Raw genomic sequence first — 12995 nt, forward strand, 5'->3', positions numbered from 1 at the left:
ATTTTCAAAATTGAGCTATCAGCTGTTAAAGTGTATATATATATATATTTTGGGGACACTCTGTATATATTAACCCTAATTATAGCTTATCAATCCTAATATACAGCATATTTTCTGCAAAAATTATGAGTTAAATAAAATTTAATGGAGATAAGATACTTAAAATATAATTTACAATTTAAAATATCCTATCAATCATGAATACAGAAGAAAAAAGTGCCAGTAAAGAAAACAAAAACAATATAAATGAAATGAGAGCAAAACTCCCCAACTTCGAGATAGTACATCCATTCCTCTTTCCCAGGTTGAAGCTCCCTGAAGCAAGTGATCAGGCTCCAGAGGGAAAAGTAATTTACTTTTCCAGAATGTTCCAGAATATTCTTATAAAATGTTCCAGACAGGCAGCCAAAGCTTGTAACTGGAACCCAAGTTCGGCTGTCTGCCACCACAAAAACCAAACTTGTGAGACAGATGCTGGTGAAAAAAGAAAGAGGTTTTATTCAAGTGCCGGTCACCTGGGGAGATGGGGGACTCTTGCCACAACGCCCAGCTCAACATCTCAGAGCAGGCAGGGGTTTTAACGAGGAGGGAGAGGCAAAGCAGAACAAAGAGACCAAGGGGTGAAAAGTTCTCTACGTGCAGGCCACACGGTCCATTCCGATAAGGACCTCGAAACTGGTCAAATGATGGTCTGTGTGTGTCACCCTGGTCTTTGTCATCCTGGTTCTATAGTTGAAGGTCAGCAAATCGCCCGAAACTGGGATGACTGAAGGTCGGAGTGTGTATCGGAAGTCAGTTCCTAGGATTCTTATACAAACACGCTTTTATAAGTTATAGATCAGGCAGAGTCAATATGTATAGAAACAAATAGAATGGTGGGTGGGTTAGGTGGGTTACGATGCCCACTGTTAGAGGCTCAGTAAGAGGTATCTGAGTCTTGTATTCCACTGAGGTCTCCGGGAAATGAAGGCTTTGGGACCCTGGAGGTCGCTGCCTGAGGGCATCTGTACTTCATTTGCCTGAGTCCTTGGGCCTCACAGGTTTAGAAATAGGTGGTCTCCTTGTCTGTGGTGTTCAGCTGCAAGTATTCCAGAGAGCCTTTTTTGTAGCTGGCTACACGCATGGGTCTTCGGTTTCTTATCCCCGCAGCCTGTCTTTTCTGCAAAGAGTTGGCAATCATGTCTGAAAACTCAGCCTGCAAGCGCTGTTGATTCTCCCTGGGAAGTGAGTGGGGAGGGAAAGCAGAACTTCTCAGCAACTCATACAGAATATTTCTTTGCTCCAGAACAATCTGCTCAGTTTACCCAGCACTTATCAAAGGCTTCTTCTGTGCTAGACACAGGAAGTCCGATAAACAGGCTTGCCTCGGATGACCATACGGGACTGTTAGCCTGCTCTGTGCAGTTGAATATATAGAAAAAGCAGAATATATTTCAAACTGAAAACTGTTATTTCAATTTCAAAGTGAAACACCATGCTGCTAGAACTCGGAAGCGCTGTTAGGTTCACCCATGCCACTGCAGGGAGGGGGCCAGAAGCCAGAACGATGCTGGGCCCCTGCAACCCAACCCCGAAAACGTGTTGGTCCCACACATTCCTAGGAGTGTCTGGGGAGGACTCGGAATGAATGGAGGGTTTCAGGAATTTGGAATGGACGTGGAGCAATCCTAGGAAGAGGCCAGGTCTCCTGGGCCCCAGGGAAGACCTGGGTGGTTTTGGCATCTATAGGCTTGCCATCTGTCTGGGTCCAATATCTAGGAGTCTGCAAGACAGGGTTTCTCTACCATAGCCAATGCCACAGCAACAGCCACGTGACTGACTGCAGCAACCACTGTGCAACTTGGTGACCATTTGAGTCAGCTTTAGGGGAACTGAGACTGTCAGACCTGGAACCTTCTTCCTCATCTCAGGGTGGACATACATTCTATGGGAAGACCCAGAACCACAGCCCCATGGATGGGGTAGATCCCGTTTCCAGCATGTGGCCCAGCAGAGAGCTGCAGACAGGGGTGGAGATGCAGAGTGCCCCTTCGCCTCCGGCGTGCTTTACTCTTATCAGCACCAGACAGGCAGGAAGTGAGCTCTAAACCGTCCTCTGTTCTCCGGGGCATGCCTGGAATACCCAGCGTCTAGCAGCCAGAGAAGGGAGGTTTCTAAACTTCTCACACATGTAGTCCTCATATTTAATACATCATTGACACTGTCAAAGCACTTGCCAAAAATCAAGTCTGATTGGTACGTTGGCTGTACGAAGCCCCACTTACAAAGCCAAGACCTCCACTCCCCTCCCCCGCCACAGCCAGCAGCTTACACAGTAGGAGGGGTTGGCAGGTTGTATTCTTGGTCCTTCATCCCAGTCAGCCAGTAGGTGGTCTCGGTTCCTTTTCCCTAGTGAGACGGGCGAGGTGAGAACCATGGAGGCCAATGAGACAGTTCAGTTCTAGCCCACTGTTCTGACAAGTGTCTGTTTCTAAGAAACATTTCCCCTCTGAGTTCCTCATCAGTGCCTATATTTCAGTGCAGTGTACCGTCCTGGTATGATCTGCCTTACATATGGACAGAGCTATTTCCAAATGCCTTTTATTATTTTTATTTTGTTGTTGTTAATCCTCACCCAAGGATATTTTTCCCCTTGATTTCTAGAGAGAGAGAGAGAGAGTAACATTGATGTGAGAGAGACACATCGATTTGTTGCCTTCTGCACAAACCCTGGCTAAGGCCAGGATTGGAGCCTGCAACCAAGGTACATGCCCTTGATAGGAATCAAACCTTTGACCTTCAGTCCACGGGCTGACGCTCTAAACACTGAGCCAAACCAGCTAGGGCTCCAAGTGACCTTTTAGAAACAAGTCTCTTGCCCTTGCTGGTAGCTCAGTTGGTTAGAGCATTATTCTGATACGCCAAGGTTGTGGGTTCAAGACCCAGTCAGAGCACATACAAGAATCTACCAATGAGTGTATAAATAAGTGGAATAACAAATTGATTTCTCTCTTTCTCTTTCTCTCTCTAAAATCAATAAAAACAAGTCTCTCAATCACCAGACATGTTTCCTTCAAAGTAGAGTCCCCAAAGATTTTAAAATATCACTATGACAACAGCACAAGAACTCTAAATTAAAAAGGAAGAAAATTCATCTAAAGTTCTGTTATGCCAACAAATCCAACTGGTTTTCATTATCCACATTTTCTTCTGGCTCATTTTGCCATGAAGTTTGCCACAAAAGTTTTGCCACAGTTTCCCCACCTAAAGTGTGTAAACTATAAACACATGTGCATCATAATAAACACTTATTGACATTTTTCTGGGCCCATCTGGAGGCTATAAAATGAATGGAAACTTACTGAAAATTCTGGTTTTGTTAGAGCTGGTATTTGAAAAGGAAAGTGGATGGATATATATATATATATATATATATATATATATATATATATATATTTAAAATAACTCATCTTTAAAAATAGCGGGTTTTTTAATGTTTTTGAATTATAGTAATCCATAAACCGCTTCTATCTGGGGAGAAATGCTTGGTGTAGAAAATGTATTTCTGGAGGATTAAAAAGTGAGTGTGATGTTAGGACCCTACTACATAAAAGGAGGCATAAGTTGCAACCACAGTGTAAAGGCTAGAAGCGCTATGGCTACTGGAGACAGATGATCTTACTGGCAATAGTTGGCCGCAGACCAATTGTGAAAAGATTGTAATGACCTTCAGAAAGCAGCCTGAGAGCCAAGTGGAGGCATTTGGTGGCTTTGGAGGCCAGCTTGCCATCTCTTGTCCAGAGCTTTGGCTGATAAAGCAACTGGCTGGAGAGGTGGCCTTGGAGCTGCAGCATCTTGAAGGAAGAGCAAGAGCGCAAGGAGACAGGGACATTGACTGTAGTTAAATGACTCCTGGACGGGACTGTGGCTCTTGGGTATAAAGGAGGAATTGGGGGCAAAAGTTGGGTACCCGTGGAAGAAACGGTGGCAGCATTTTATGACATAGTGGTCATAGTTCAGAATATGAAAAGGGCTCGTTGAAGTAAAGAGAGGCTGAGTTCACATTCTTTGGCGGTGGCTTCCCCTACATGGGATAGTGGGTGCCCATCGTGGGGATGGTCAGTGATCATCACAGGGACAGAGGGAGATCCATGCAGGGAGTACAGAAAAGGATTCTTCATCGTATGTTCCCCAGTATTACTGGCCATGGGGTGTCCAGTCTCAAAGGAAGTGGCCCCTGGGGGTGTGTGAGTGGCTTTTCTGGGTACTGTCTCTGTGGGTCCCTCACCTTTAAGTACGTTTCTCCTCTCACTTCATACAAGAACTGGCACTCGGTTCTCTTCAGGATGGCTATGGTGGAGCCACTCACATGGATTCTCAAGGCTGGAAAAGCAAAACAGATCAATGAAAATCTGGTCCATTTGAAATCTGTTATATGGCCACACTTGTTTTCCCTTGATTCTGGACATTCACTTTAGATGTTCTTGACGGCTCAGATATTTTAGTGAAAGAACAATTAAAAACACACCCAGTGCAATAAATATCACACGTGGGAACAAAGAGGGTCTGGCACTGTTTTCAGGGTGCTGAGTGATGGAGCTCCTGGGTTGTGCTCCATGGATTCTCATTCCAGCTCAGAGTAATAGCCCCAGGACCTTGTTTTAGATTTAGCTTGTGGTGCTGAGCTTGAGAGCTGGCATGTGGGTCCCCATGTAAAAGTTCCAATAAGTAGCCAAAGTGTTGGTAACAAGGTAAAGATTCAGGAGACAGTTATAGGGTCTTGATTTTCTCAAATTTTACTCTTCTGGGATATTGTTATCTTCCTGACAACTAAGTGGTGAGGATTTACTTCCATTCCTCAGTCCATTGCTATATATCACCTTTCCCATTATGGGTGCCACAGACAATAACAATAGTAAGAATAATAGCACCCCCATATTGTATGCCTACCATCTATCAGAGGATTGCTAAGTGATTAACATATATCCTCTCCAATCCTTCCAGCAAGGTTGGTATCCTATTCTCAAATTTTTGATGCCTAGGAAAATGAGGCAATTCCCCCACTACCTTAACACAGACAGTGATTTGCATAGTTATAATTTTAACACAGGTCTTATAAACTTATTCTTTCCTTTACATCATGATTTTCCAGTATAAACCAGTATCAGATTGTCAGTAAATTGCCAAAATACTGTTCTAATACCTATATTTTTGCAATGTCTGGCCACATCTACCAATGCTTTTATTCACTCTTGTATATATTTCTGTTACTATCACTGTCATCAATATTTATTTAGCATCTACTACATGCAACACACAGTGCCTCTACCTTGCTAGGCAAATGCAATATAGGTTTTTGCAGATAACAAATACATTTTTCTTTACTAAAACCAATTCCCAGGAAAACCAAATAAAAGAGAAATAGGAAAATGAACCAAGTTGTATACTCCATACCTAGCCTACTGATTTTTTTTTTTTTTAACTTACATGGATCTCTGCTAAAGTTAATGACTATTCCAGGTAGAGCATGCCTGAATGCATTGCTAAATAAACCCAAATCAATAGAAGCGACCTAAAACTGAGCCAAAGGAAAGAATAATGATCAGTAAACAGTTGCAACAAAAGCAAATGTAGCAAGGCCTGGAATGACAGTCTTGTGGTCATTCAATGCGAAGAAAGGCCAGTCATTCATCATCTCACTGGCACTTCTTGTGCACGTTATCCTACAATTCCCTCCTGCTGAAAGAATCTTTGTCCTCTAAGAAACACAATCTCCCTTCTTACGGAGGCCAGTGGATTCCATCCTAGAGGCTGTGTTGACGGTGTCTCCAAATAGGCAATAACGAGGCATCTTGATCCCCACGACGCCCGCGGCACAAGGACCTGGAAAGGGCAGAAAGCAGGAAGTGGAGGAATGGAAATCACAGAGAGGAATGAAGGTGCCACCATGCTGAATACTCACTCCACTTGATGGAGGCATGTCTGAGGGTGTGAATAATGACCTTGAATAAAGAATGTATTCAATGAGGGAAACATCATTATTCAACTAATGCATGCTTTCAGAAAGTATTTTGCTCTGGCATAGAAAAGTACATTTGCACAAAGCAAGAAGGCATCAGATCCAGGCTGAAAGGTGGGAAGTCATTCTGAATATTTTCAATAGAAGCTGTAGGATGAAGACTATCCCAGTGTTTGCTCACTGTGCTGAGCCACACAGCCCTGAGCTCTGAACTGCCGGAGGTCCCAGTACACTTGAAGGCTCAATGGCCCAAGTTTGTCTTATTTTACTTTGATTTGGTAGGGTAGCATTTCTTGGATCAATGGCATGATGACGGAAGACCCAGAAGACAAGGATCTGGCAGAATTTTCCCTGAGCATTTCATGTGCCATGTGAATGCAGCGGATTGGGGGAGCACAAGAACATTCCCTCAAAAACAAAGCCGAGGAAGACTGTGCACTGTGTATACCAGGTGTGGAGGAAGGGTTGTTTATACAAGTATTTGTGTGGAACGACTGAATGCAAGGGGTTAAAGATTTTAGAGGTTAAAGATTAACTCAGAAACTACAAAAACAGGTGTTGGATAGAAGTAACTACTGGTCTTCTAGTTTGGCTGATTTCTAGTTGGGTTTTGATGTATGTAAGTTGAGTTTCTTTATAGATTTATCCTATAAACGTTGTGTTTATGATTTAAAAAAAATGCAAAATACTGGACTCCCCCTGAGTGCTGAGCTTTTCCCTGTTAGGTTGGGTATAAAATAAACAAAAGATAAGCAAACAGAAAAAAAACAAACAGACAAAAGAATAACTCCAGCAGGAAAGGTACAGCAGAGGCAGCTGCTAGATGAGATTTCTGATCTGGGCCTTAGGTCTTGTCACAAGTGGCTCTTCAGAAACGGAGTGATAACACTGAGGAGGGCCTGGACATGGGAAAATCCTTGCAGATATTAGTTAGTCTTGTTTTCAGCTATTAGTATTTAACTTTGACCCTTTCATTTCTCAGGGTTAAACCCTAGGATCATACCTAGATAGTAGGTATGTGTGCCTACTATCTATCCTTATTTCAGCCCAATAAGGTAGCGCTGGGGCCCTGGTAGTCCGCTCAGACCTTGAGGGAGAGAGAGAAGGGGCCAGGACCCAGAGCTCCGGTCTCTCTGACTTGGTTCGGTCAGACCTGCTGCTGTTCCTTCCTCTGGCGATTTGCAATGGCTCAAAACAGACAGAATGCTGTTGCTGGCTGAAGAGATGCCCAGCAAGTTCCCTCGTGTGTATATGGAAACATCTAAGACATTTGGCTGTGGACACATTCGGGGAAGGCTACAGCTGTGTTCCGGGCAGTGAACACGTGGTAGCAGTTTTTAACATCTATTGACTGTCACTTTGAGAATCTCACTGATTTCTTAATCAATCAGTATTTACTGCCAGGCTTTGAGACAGGTGCTGTGGATACAGGATGACTTTTGTAAATGCAGTTGTCTGGTCCTGGCCACAAAACCTGGAGTGATCTCTCCGGTTTTCTATACTGTGGCTCTTCTGCAAGGCTTGAAGGCAGAAAGAGGAGCAATGACAAAAAATTACAGGGAGATGTGAGTTAATTTAACACAGGAAAGACTGTCTTCTGATTACAAATATTTAATAATGGAGTGATGTGGCTTTGGATACAGTGAGTTTTCAGGAAATCCTGGAATTGTTCTAAAAGTGGATATGAAATTACTAGTACTTATCTTGGAACCTGTAAAGATAATCTATGTCCTATAAAGGATTAATCTAGATGATTTCTGAGGTCCTTTCCAACTATATTTTTCTAGAACAATTGTAACTCATCTTTTCAAATCTCCACATTCAAGAGTGAGTAACTTTCATGGTTTTTGAAGTGGCTCATGTGCTTTCTGTACCAATGAGAGGGGTGGGTGTAGGGTGCATAAATGCCCTTTTATTATAAGAATTTGACCAGCCATCCCCTCCCCACCCTCATAGATAGTCTAATCCATTTAAGATACCATAATATTTTAGTGGGGGAAAATACTGAAGTTGGGGGCAGGGGAGAGGGAGGGAATGGGAAGGAGATAAATGAAACACTAAATATAGTGACTTAACCAGGAAATCTGGAGCTTGTTATTTTAGGACGTGGTGGTGTTTATCATTCTAGGAGTCAAAGGTGTTTCCTAGAACTCTCTAGGGATGGGTCTAATTATGTCAGGATGTGTCATGGACCTCATTTTTGGCAGACAGATCCAAGAGTAAACCTCACGTGAACACTGATCACATCTGAAGACTCTACACTTTCTGATTTAGTGGGTGCACAGAGATACATATGGTTCCCATTTGCTACAATGCTCAACCCCATACCAGAGTGAACTCCAATGCGAATCCAGATCGGGAGGCCGGGAAGGTGCTCCAGCTCGAAGGTCCCCATGAAGCTGAGAATATCCAAGGCCATCTTGGCAATGTCCACTGCGTGGCGATTGCCGTTTCTCTTAGGCAAGCCGCTAGCTACCATGTAGGCATCACCAATGGTTTCCACCTGTGAAAACAGTTTCTGATCAGTGAAGCTGCCCCTTCAAAGGGCACAAGAAATTAAACATAAGCAGTTCATCACATATCAAATACAAAAAAACCCCTCAGTATGAGCCCTGTACACTTTTTCTGGGACCAGTTTAAGAGCACTTCTATGCTCATTTCTTTAGGGTTTCTATAGTCTAGTAAAATGGATGATAAAATAGCTGTAGATGTTTTTATGTAAGTACTTCACAATAATGTAAATCACCCAGAGGTGTTGACAATTCTACGAATGTTTAAATAATCTGAGTAGCTATATATTGTTTTAGAAAGACCTTTATTTACGAGAAAAGTCATTTTCAGCACTTTACCAATTTTCACATACTATTTGAAAAAAAATTGTAGTTTTTTTTTTCAAGATAAAATACACATTCTTGTAGTATGGTGACTCTACACATTTTTCTTATAATAAGTAGTAGATTTATATAAACAGTACTGTATAAACATTATTCTTTGATAAATGTCCTCTCCTCCCTTTTAATTTTATTTTCACAATCACATGTATAGTTCACGTTTATTGGTTAGTTAACTTCTTTTTGTCATATATCTCTAAAATGCATAATCATATTCTGTCTAACAAGGGCTATTGTTAACATGGCTTTCTGAGGATTGGGCTAAGACAAACCCTAAAAGGAGAGTCCTCTCTGGGAGTAATAACCAGTATGACAGAGTATTATAGCAATGAGTTCTAAGCTTTACTCAAGGACACAGTGTTCCAGGCATATTGTTTATCTAAATAATCTTTACAATAACCCATTGAGGTGGGTATTGTTATCATCCCATTTTACAGATAGGCAAACTGAGACCTGATGATGTTTAATATATTGTAAGAGATCACATGGTTCGTAAGGGGCAAATTGGGATTTGAATGAAGAGAGCTATTTCTAAAGCTACTTGTTCCATATGGTATGCTGCTTTTCTAACATGAGAATGTGGGAATTCAATTCCCCTTTACTCTTCTGACTCAGACTTAATAGCCTAGAACTGGTCAGCATGCCAGTCAGGTAATAGATCCAGTTGTGAACTTGTAGAAAGTTCTCTCTCCTCTTCTGTGGTCTTTTTTTATTATTTATTTTATTTTTTATTGATTTTTTACAGTGAGGAAGGGAGAGAGATAGAGAATTAGAAACATTGATGAGAGAGATGTGCCCGCAACCAAGGTACATGCCCTTGACTGGAATCGAACCTGGGACCTTTCAGTCCGCAGGCCGATGCTCTATCCACTGAGCCACACCGGTCAGGGCATGTGTTCTTTTCTGAATGATGCTGCTATTTCAACAACAAGATATTCCTGTTCTACTTATTATAACTCCAGTGTCTTGCAATTAGCCTGAACACTATCCAGTATTTGAAGATGATTTGAGAGGATATAATTTTCTCTAAATTTAGTACCCAAAATTCATTCCTGCTGAACTTTATGTTGTTGTTGTTTTCAAACTACTTAAAGTCATATGGTCATTTTGATTTCTGGCCCTTCTTTTTTTTTTCTTTTATTGTTTAAAGTATTAGATGTCTTCTTTTCCCCCCAACTTTTCGCCCTTCTTATTCTTTTACTTCCCTTCATTTTGAGCTCAGATTCAACCACTGATGCATGAAATCATAATTTAGGAAGGACAAGACCTGAGAATTAACAGGAACAACCAATTCTGGCTCTGCTGACCTGGGGCCTCAGGTTCGTCTCAGCCTGTTAGGTGAGGTGGTTACCTTGTACACGTCATGGTGATCGAGAATGTGGTCAAAGCTCTTATAGATGTCATTCAGCATGTCCACCACTTCCATGGGGGTGCTGTATTTGCAGATAGTGGTGAAACCTACGATGTCACTGAAGTAGATGGTAACTTCCTCATATAGTTCAGGCTCCACAATGCCTTTCTCCTTCAGGGACTTAACCACTAGCCTAGATGAAAGGAAAAAATTTGCCATCAACTTTAGTAAATTTTTTTTTCTTCTCTTACATAAATATTTAAGACAGTAGTAATTGTCCACCAGGAATTCTAGAATTTGGGATTGCCAGTAAACTGGGTGGCTAGGAAGCAAAGATAAGTTGCATATACCATCTACTACACACATACATACACATATAATACATGCATTTGAACTCAGATGACTATAAGCAGGTTCAGCATTAACTTAGTACTTGACTGTTGAACCTAATACACATATACAGATGCTACTACATAACATTCTTGCCCACTTTTTACCTCTCTACTCATAGTTTCTTCTAGACGTAACTCTATATCCAGAAGCTGAGAGGGAGAGTGTGTCATTAATGTAAGGGCTTCAGTGACTATAGCTATCAGATCTTTCTCATCATCAGAATCACTGGTTTTACCTCCTTGACATATTTAACATGACATTGTTTGTTATCACTATGAAGGAATATGCACTTAAAAATGAACTTGTGAAGGAGAACCAAGATGGCGGCATAGGTTAACGCCGGAGTTTGCTGCTTTGAACAACTACTTCAAAAGTGAAACTAAAAGACGGAATGGACATCACGCAGAACCACAGGAACGCTGGCTGAGTGGAAGTCCTACAACTAGGAGGAAAGAGAAACGCATACGGACACTCAGAGGAGGCGCAGTGCTGAAGACAAATTCTGAGGTGCGGAGTGCGCGGAGCCAGCTGGCGGCAGAGGGCGTGGTTGGCGTTTTCAATAGGGAGGGAGTCGCAGACTCTGAGCTCCAGATACAGGCGAGTCTTTAGGGACCCAGACTCAAACGGGAGAAGCGGGACTGTCTGGCTTCGGTCAGAGCGAGTGCAGCTTTCTCTCCGAGCTTTGCAGTGGGTGCTGGGACTCAGAGAGGCAGAGCCCCTGGGGACAGGACTGAGAGCCGCCATAACTGCACTCTCTGGCCCACCCTGTTGATCCTGTGCGACCCGCCCTGCCCAAGCCCTGCACAGAGGCATTTGCCGGATAGCCTCAGGCAAAGGCTAGATTAGCACCTCCCTAGAGGACAGAAGTTCTCTCACTGCTGACACAGCTGATTCTCATAGCCACTTGGCCTGGAGGTCAAACCCTCACTGGTATCAGCTACAACAATCAAGGTTTAACTATAAGACTGCGAACAAAGACCACTAGGGGGTGCACCAAGGAAGCATAACAAAATGCGGAGACAAAGAAACAGGACAAAATTGTCAATGGAAGATATAGAGTTCAGAACCACACTTTTAAGGTCTCTCAAAAACTGTTTAGAAGCCGCCGATAAACTTAATGAGATCTACAAGAAAACTAATGAGACCCTCGATCTTATATTGGGGAACCAACTAGAAATTAAGCACACACGGACTGAAATAACGAATATTATACAGACTCCCGACAGCAGACCAGAGGAGCGCAAGAATCAAGTCAATGATTTGAAATGCGAGGAAGCAAAAAACACCCAACCAGAAAAGCAAAATGAAAAAAGAATCCAAAAATGCGAGGATAGTGTAAGGAGCCTCTGGGACAGCTTCAAGCGTACCAACATCAGAATTATAGGGGTGCCAGAAGATGAGAGAGAGCAAGATATTGAAAACCTATTTGAAGAAATAATGACAGAAAACTTCCCCCACCTGGTGAAAGAAATGGACTTACAGGTCCAAGAAGTGCGGAGAACCCCAAACAAAAGGAATCCAAAGAGGACCACACCAAGACACATCATAATTAAAATGCCAAGAGCAAAAGATAAAGAGAGAATCTTAAAAACAGCAAGAGAAAGAAACTCAGTTACCTACAAGGGAATACCCATACGACTGTCAGCTGATTTCTCAACAGAAACTTTGCAGACCAGAAGGGAGTGGCAAGAAATATTCAAAGTGATGAATACCAAGAACCTACAACCAAGATTACTTTATCCAGCAAAGCTATCATTCAGAATTGAAGGTCAGATAAAGAGCTTCACAGATAAGGAAAAGCTAAAGGAGTTCATCACCACCAAACCAGGATTATATGAAATGCTGAAAGGTATCCTTTAAGAAGAGGAAGAGGAAGAAAAAGGTAAAGATACAAATTATGAACAACAAATATGCATCTATCAACAAGTGAATCTAAGAATCAAGTGAATAAATAATCTGATGAACAGAATGAACTGGTGATTATAATAGAATCAGGGACATAGAAAGGGAATGGACTGACTATTCTTGGGGGGAAAAGGGGTGTGGGAGATGTGGGAAGAGACTGGACAAAAATCGTGCACCTATGGATGAGGACAGTGGGTGGGGAGTGAGGGCGGAGGGTGGGGCGGGAACTGGGAGGAGGGGAGATATGGGGGGGGGGAAAGAGGAACAAATGTAATAATCTGAACAATAAAGATTTAATTAAAAAATAAAATAAAATAAAATCCTAGAAAAGGGAAAAAAAATGAACTTGTATGTAGTATGAACCAGAATTTATTTGATATATTCTGAACCAGATTTGGGTTCTTTAAAAAGCAAAGTCAATTACCATGTAAACAAGTTAAAATTATCCTAAAACTGA

General features: G+C 42.1%; 1 protein-coding gene across 1 annotated transcript in view; it reads right to left on the reverse strand.

The window, feature by feature from the left end:
* Nucleotides 1-474: 474 nt before the first annotated feature.
* GUCY2C (guanylate cyclase 2C) overlaps nt 475-12995 on the reverse strand; it is a 72406-nt gene continuing 59885 nt past the window's right edge. The window contains exons 22-27 of the mRNA XM_059682271.1: nt 10241-10433; nt 8327-8501; nt 5764-5862; nt 4268-4362; nt 2312-2388; nt 475-1217 (exon numbers count right to left, since the gene is read on the reverse strand). Coding sequence (XP_059538254.1) covers nt 1043-1217; nt 2312-2388; nt 4268-4362; nt 5764-5862; nt 8327-8501; nt 10241-10433 — 814 coding nt within the window. The 3' untranslated portion in view covers nt 475-1042. The remainder of the gene's footprint in view (nt 1218-2311; nt 2389-4267; nt 4363-5763; nt 5863-8326; nt 8502-10240; nt 10434-12995) is intronic.

The sequence above is a fragment of the Myotis daubentonii genome, chromosome 2, assembly GCF_963259705.1.
Source record: "Myotis daubentonii chromosome 2, mMyoDau2.1, whole genome shotgun sequence".
Classification (NCBI taxonomy): Eukaryota; Metazoa; Chordata; class Mammalia; order Chiroptera; family Vespertilionidae; genus Myotis; species Myotis daubentonii.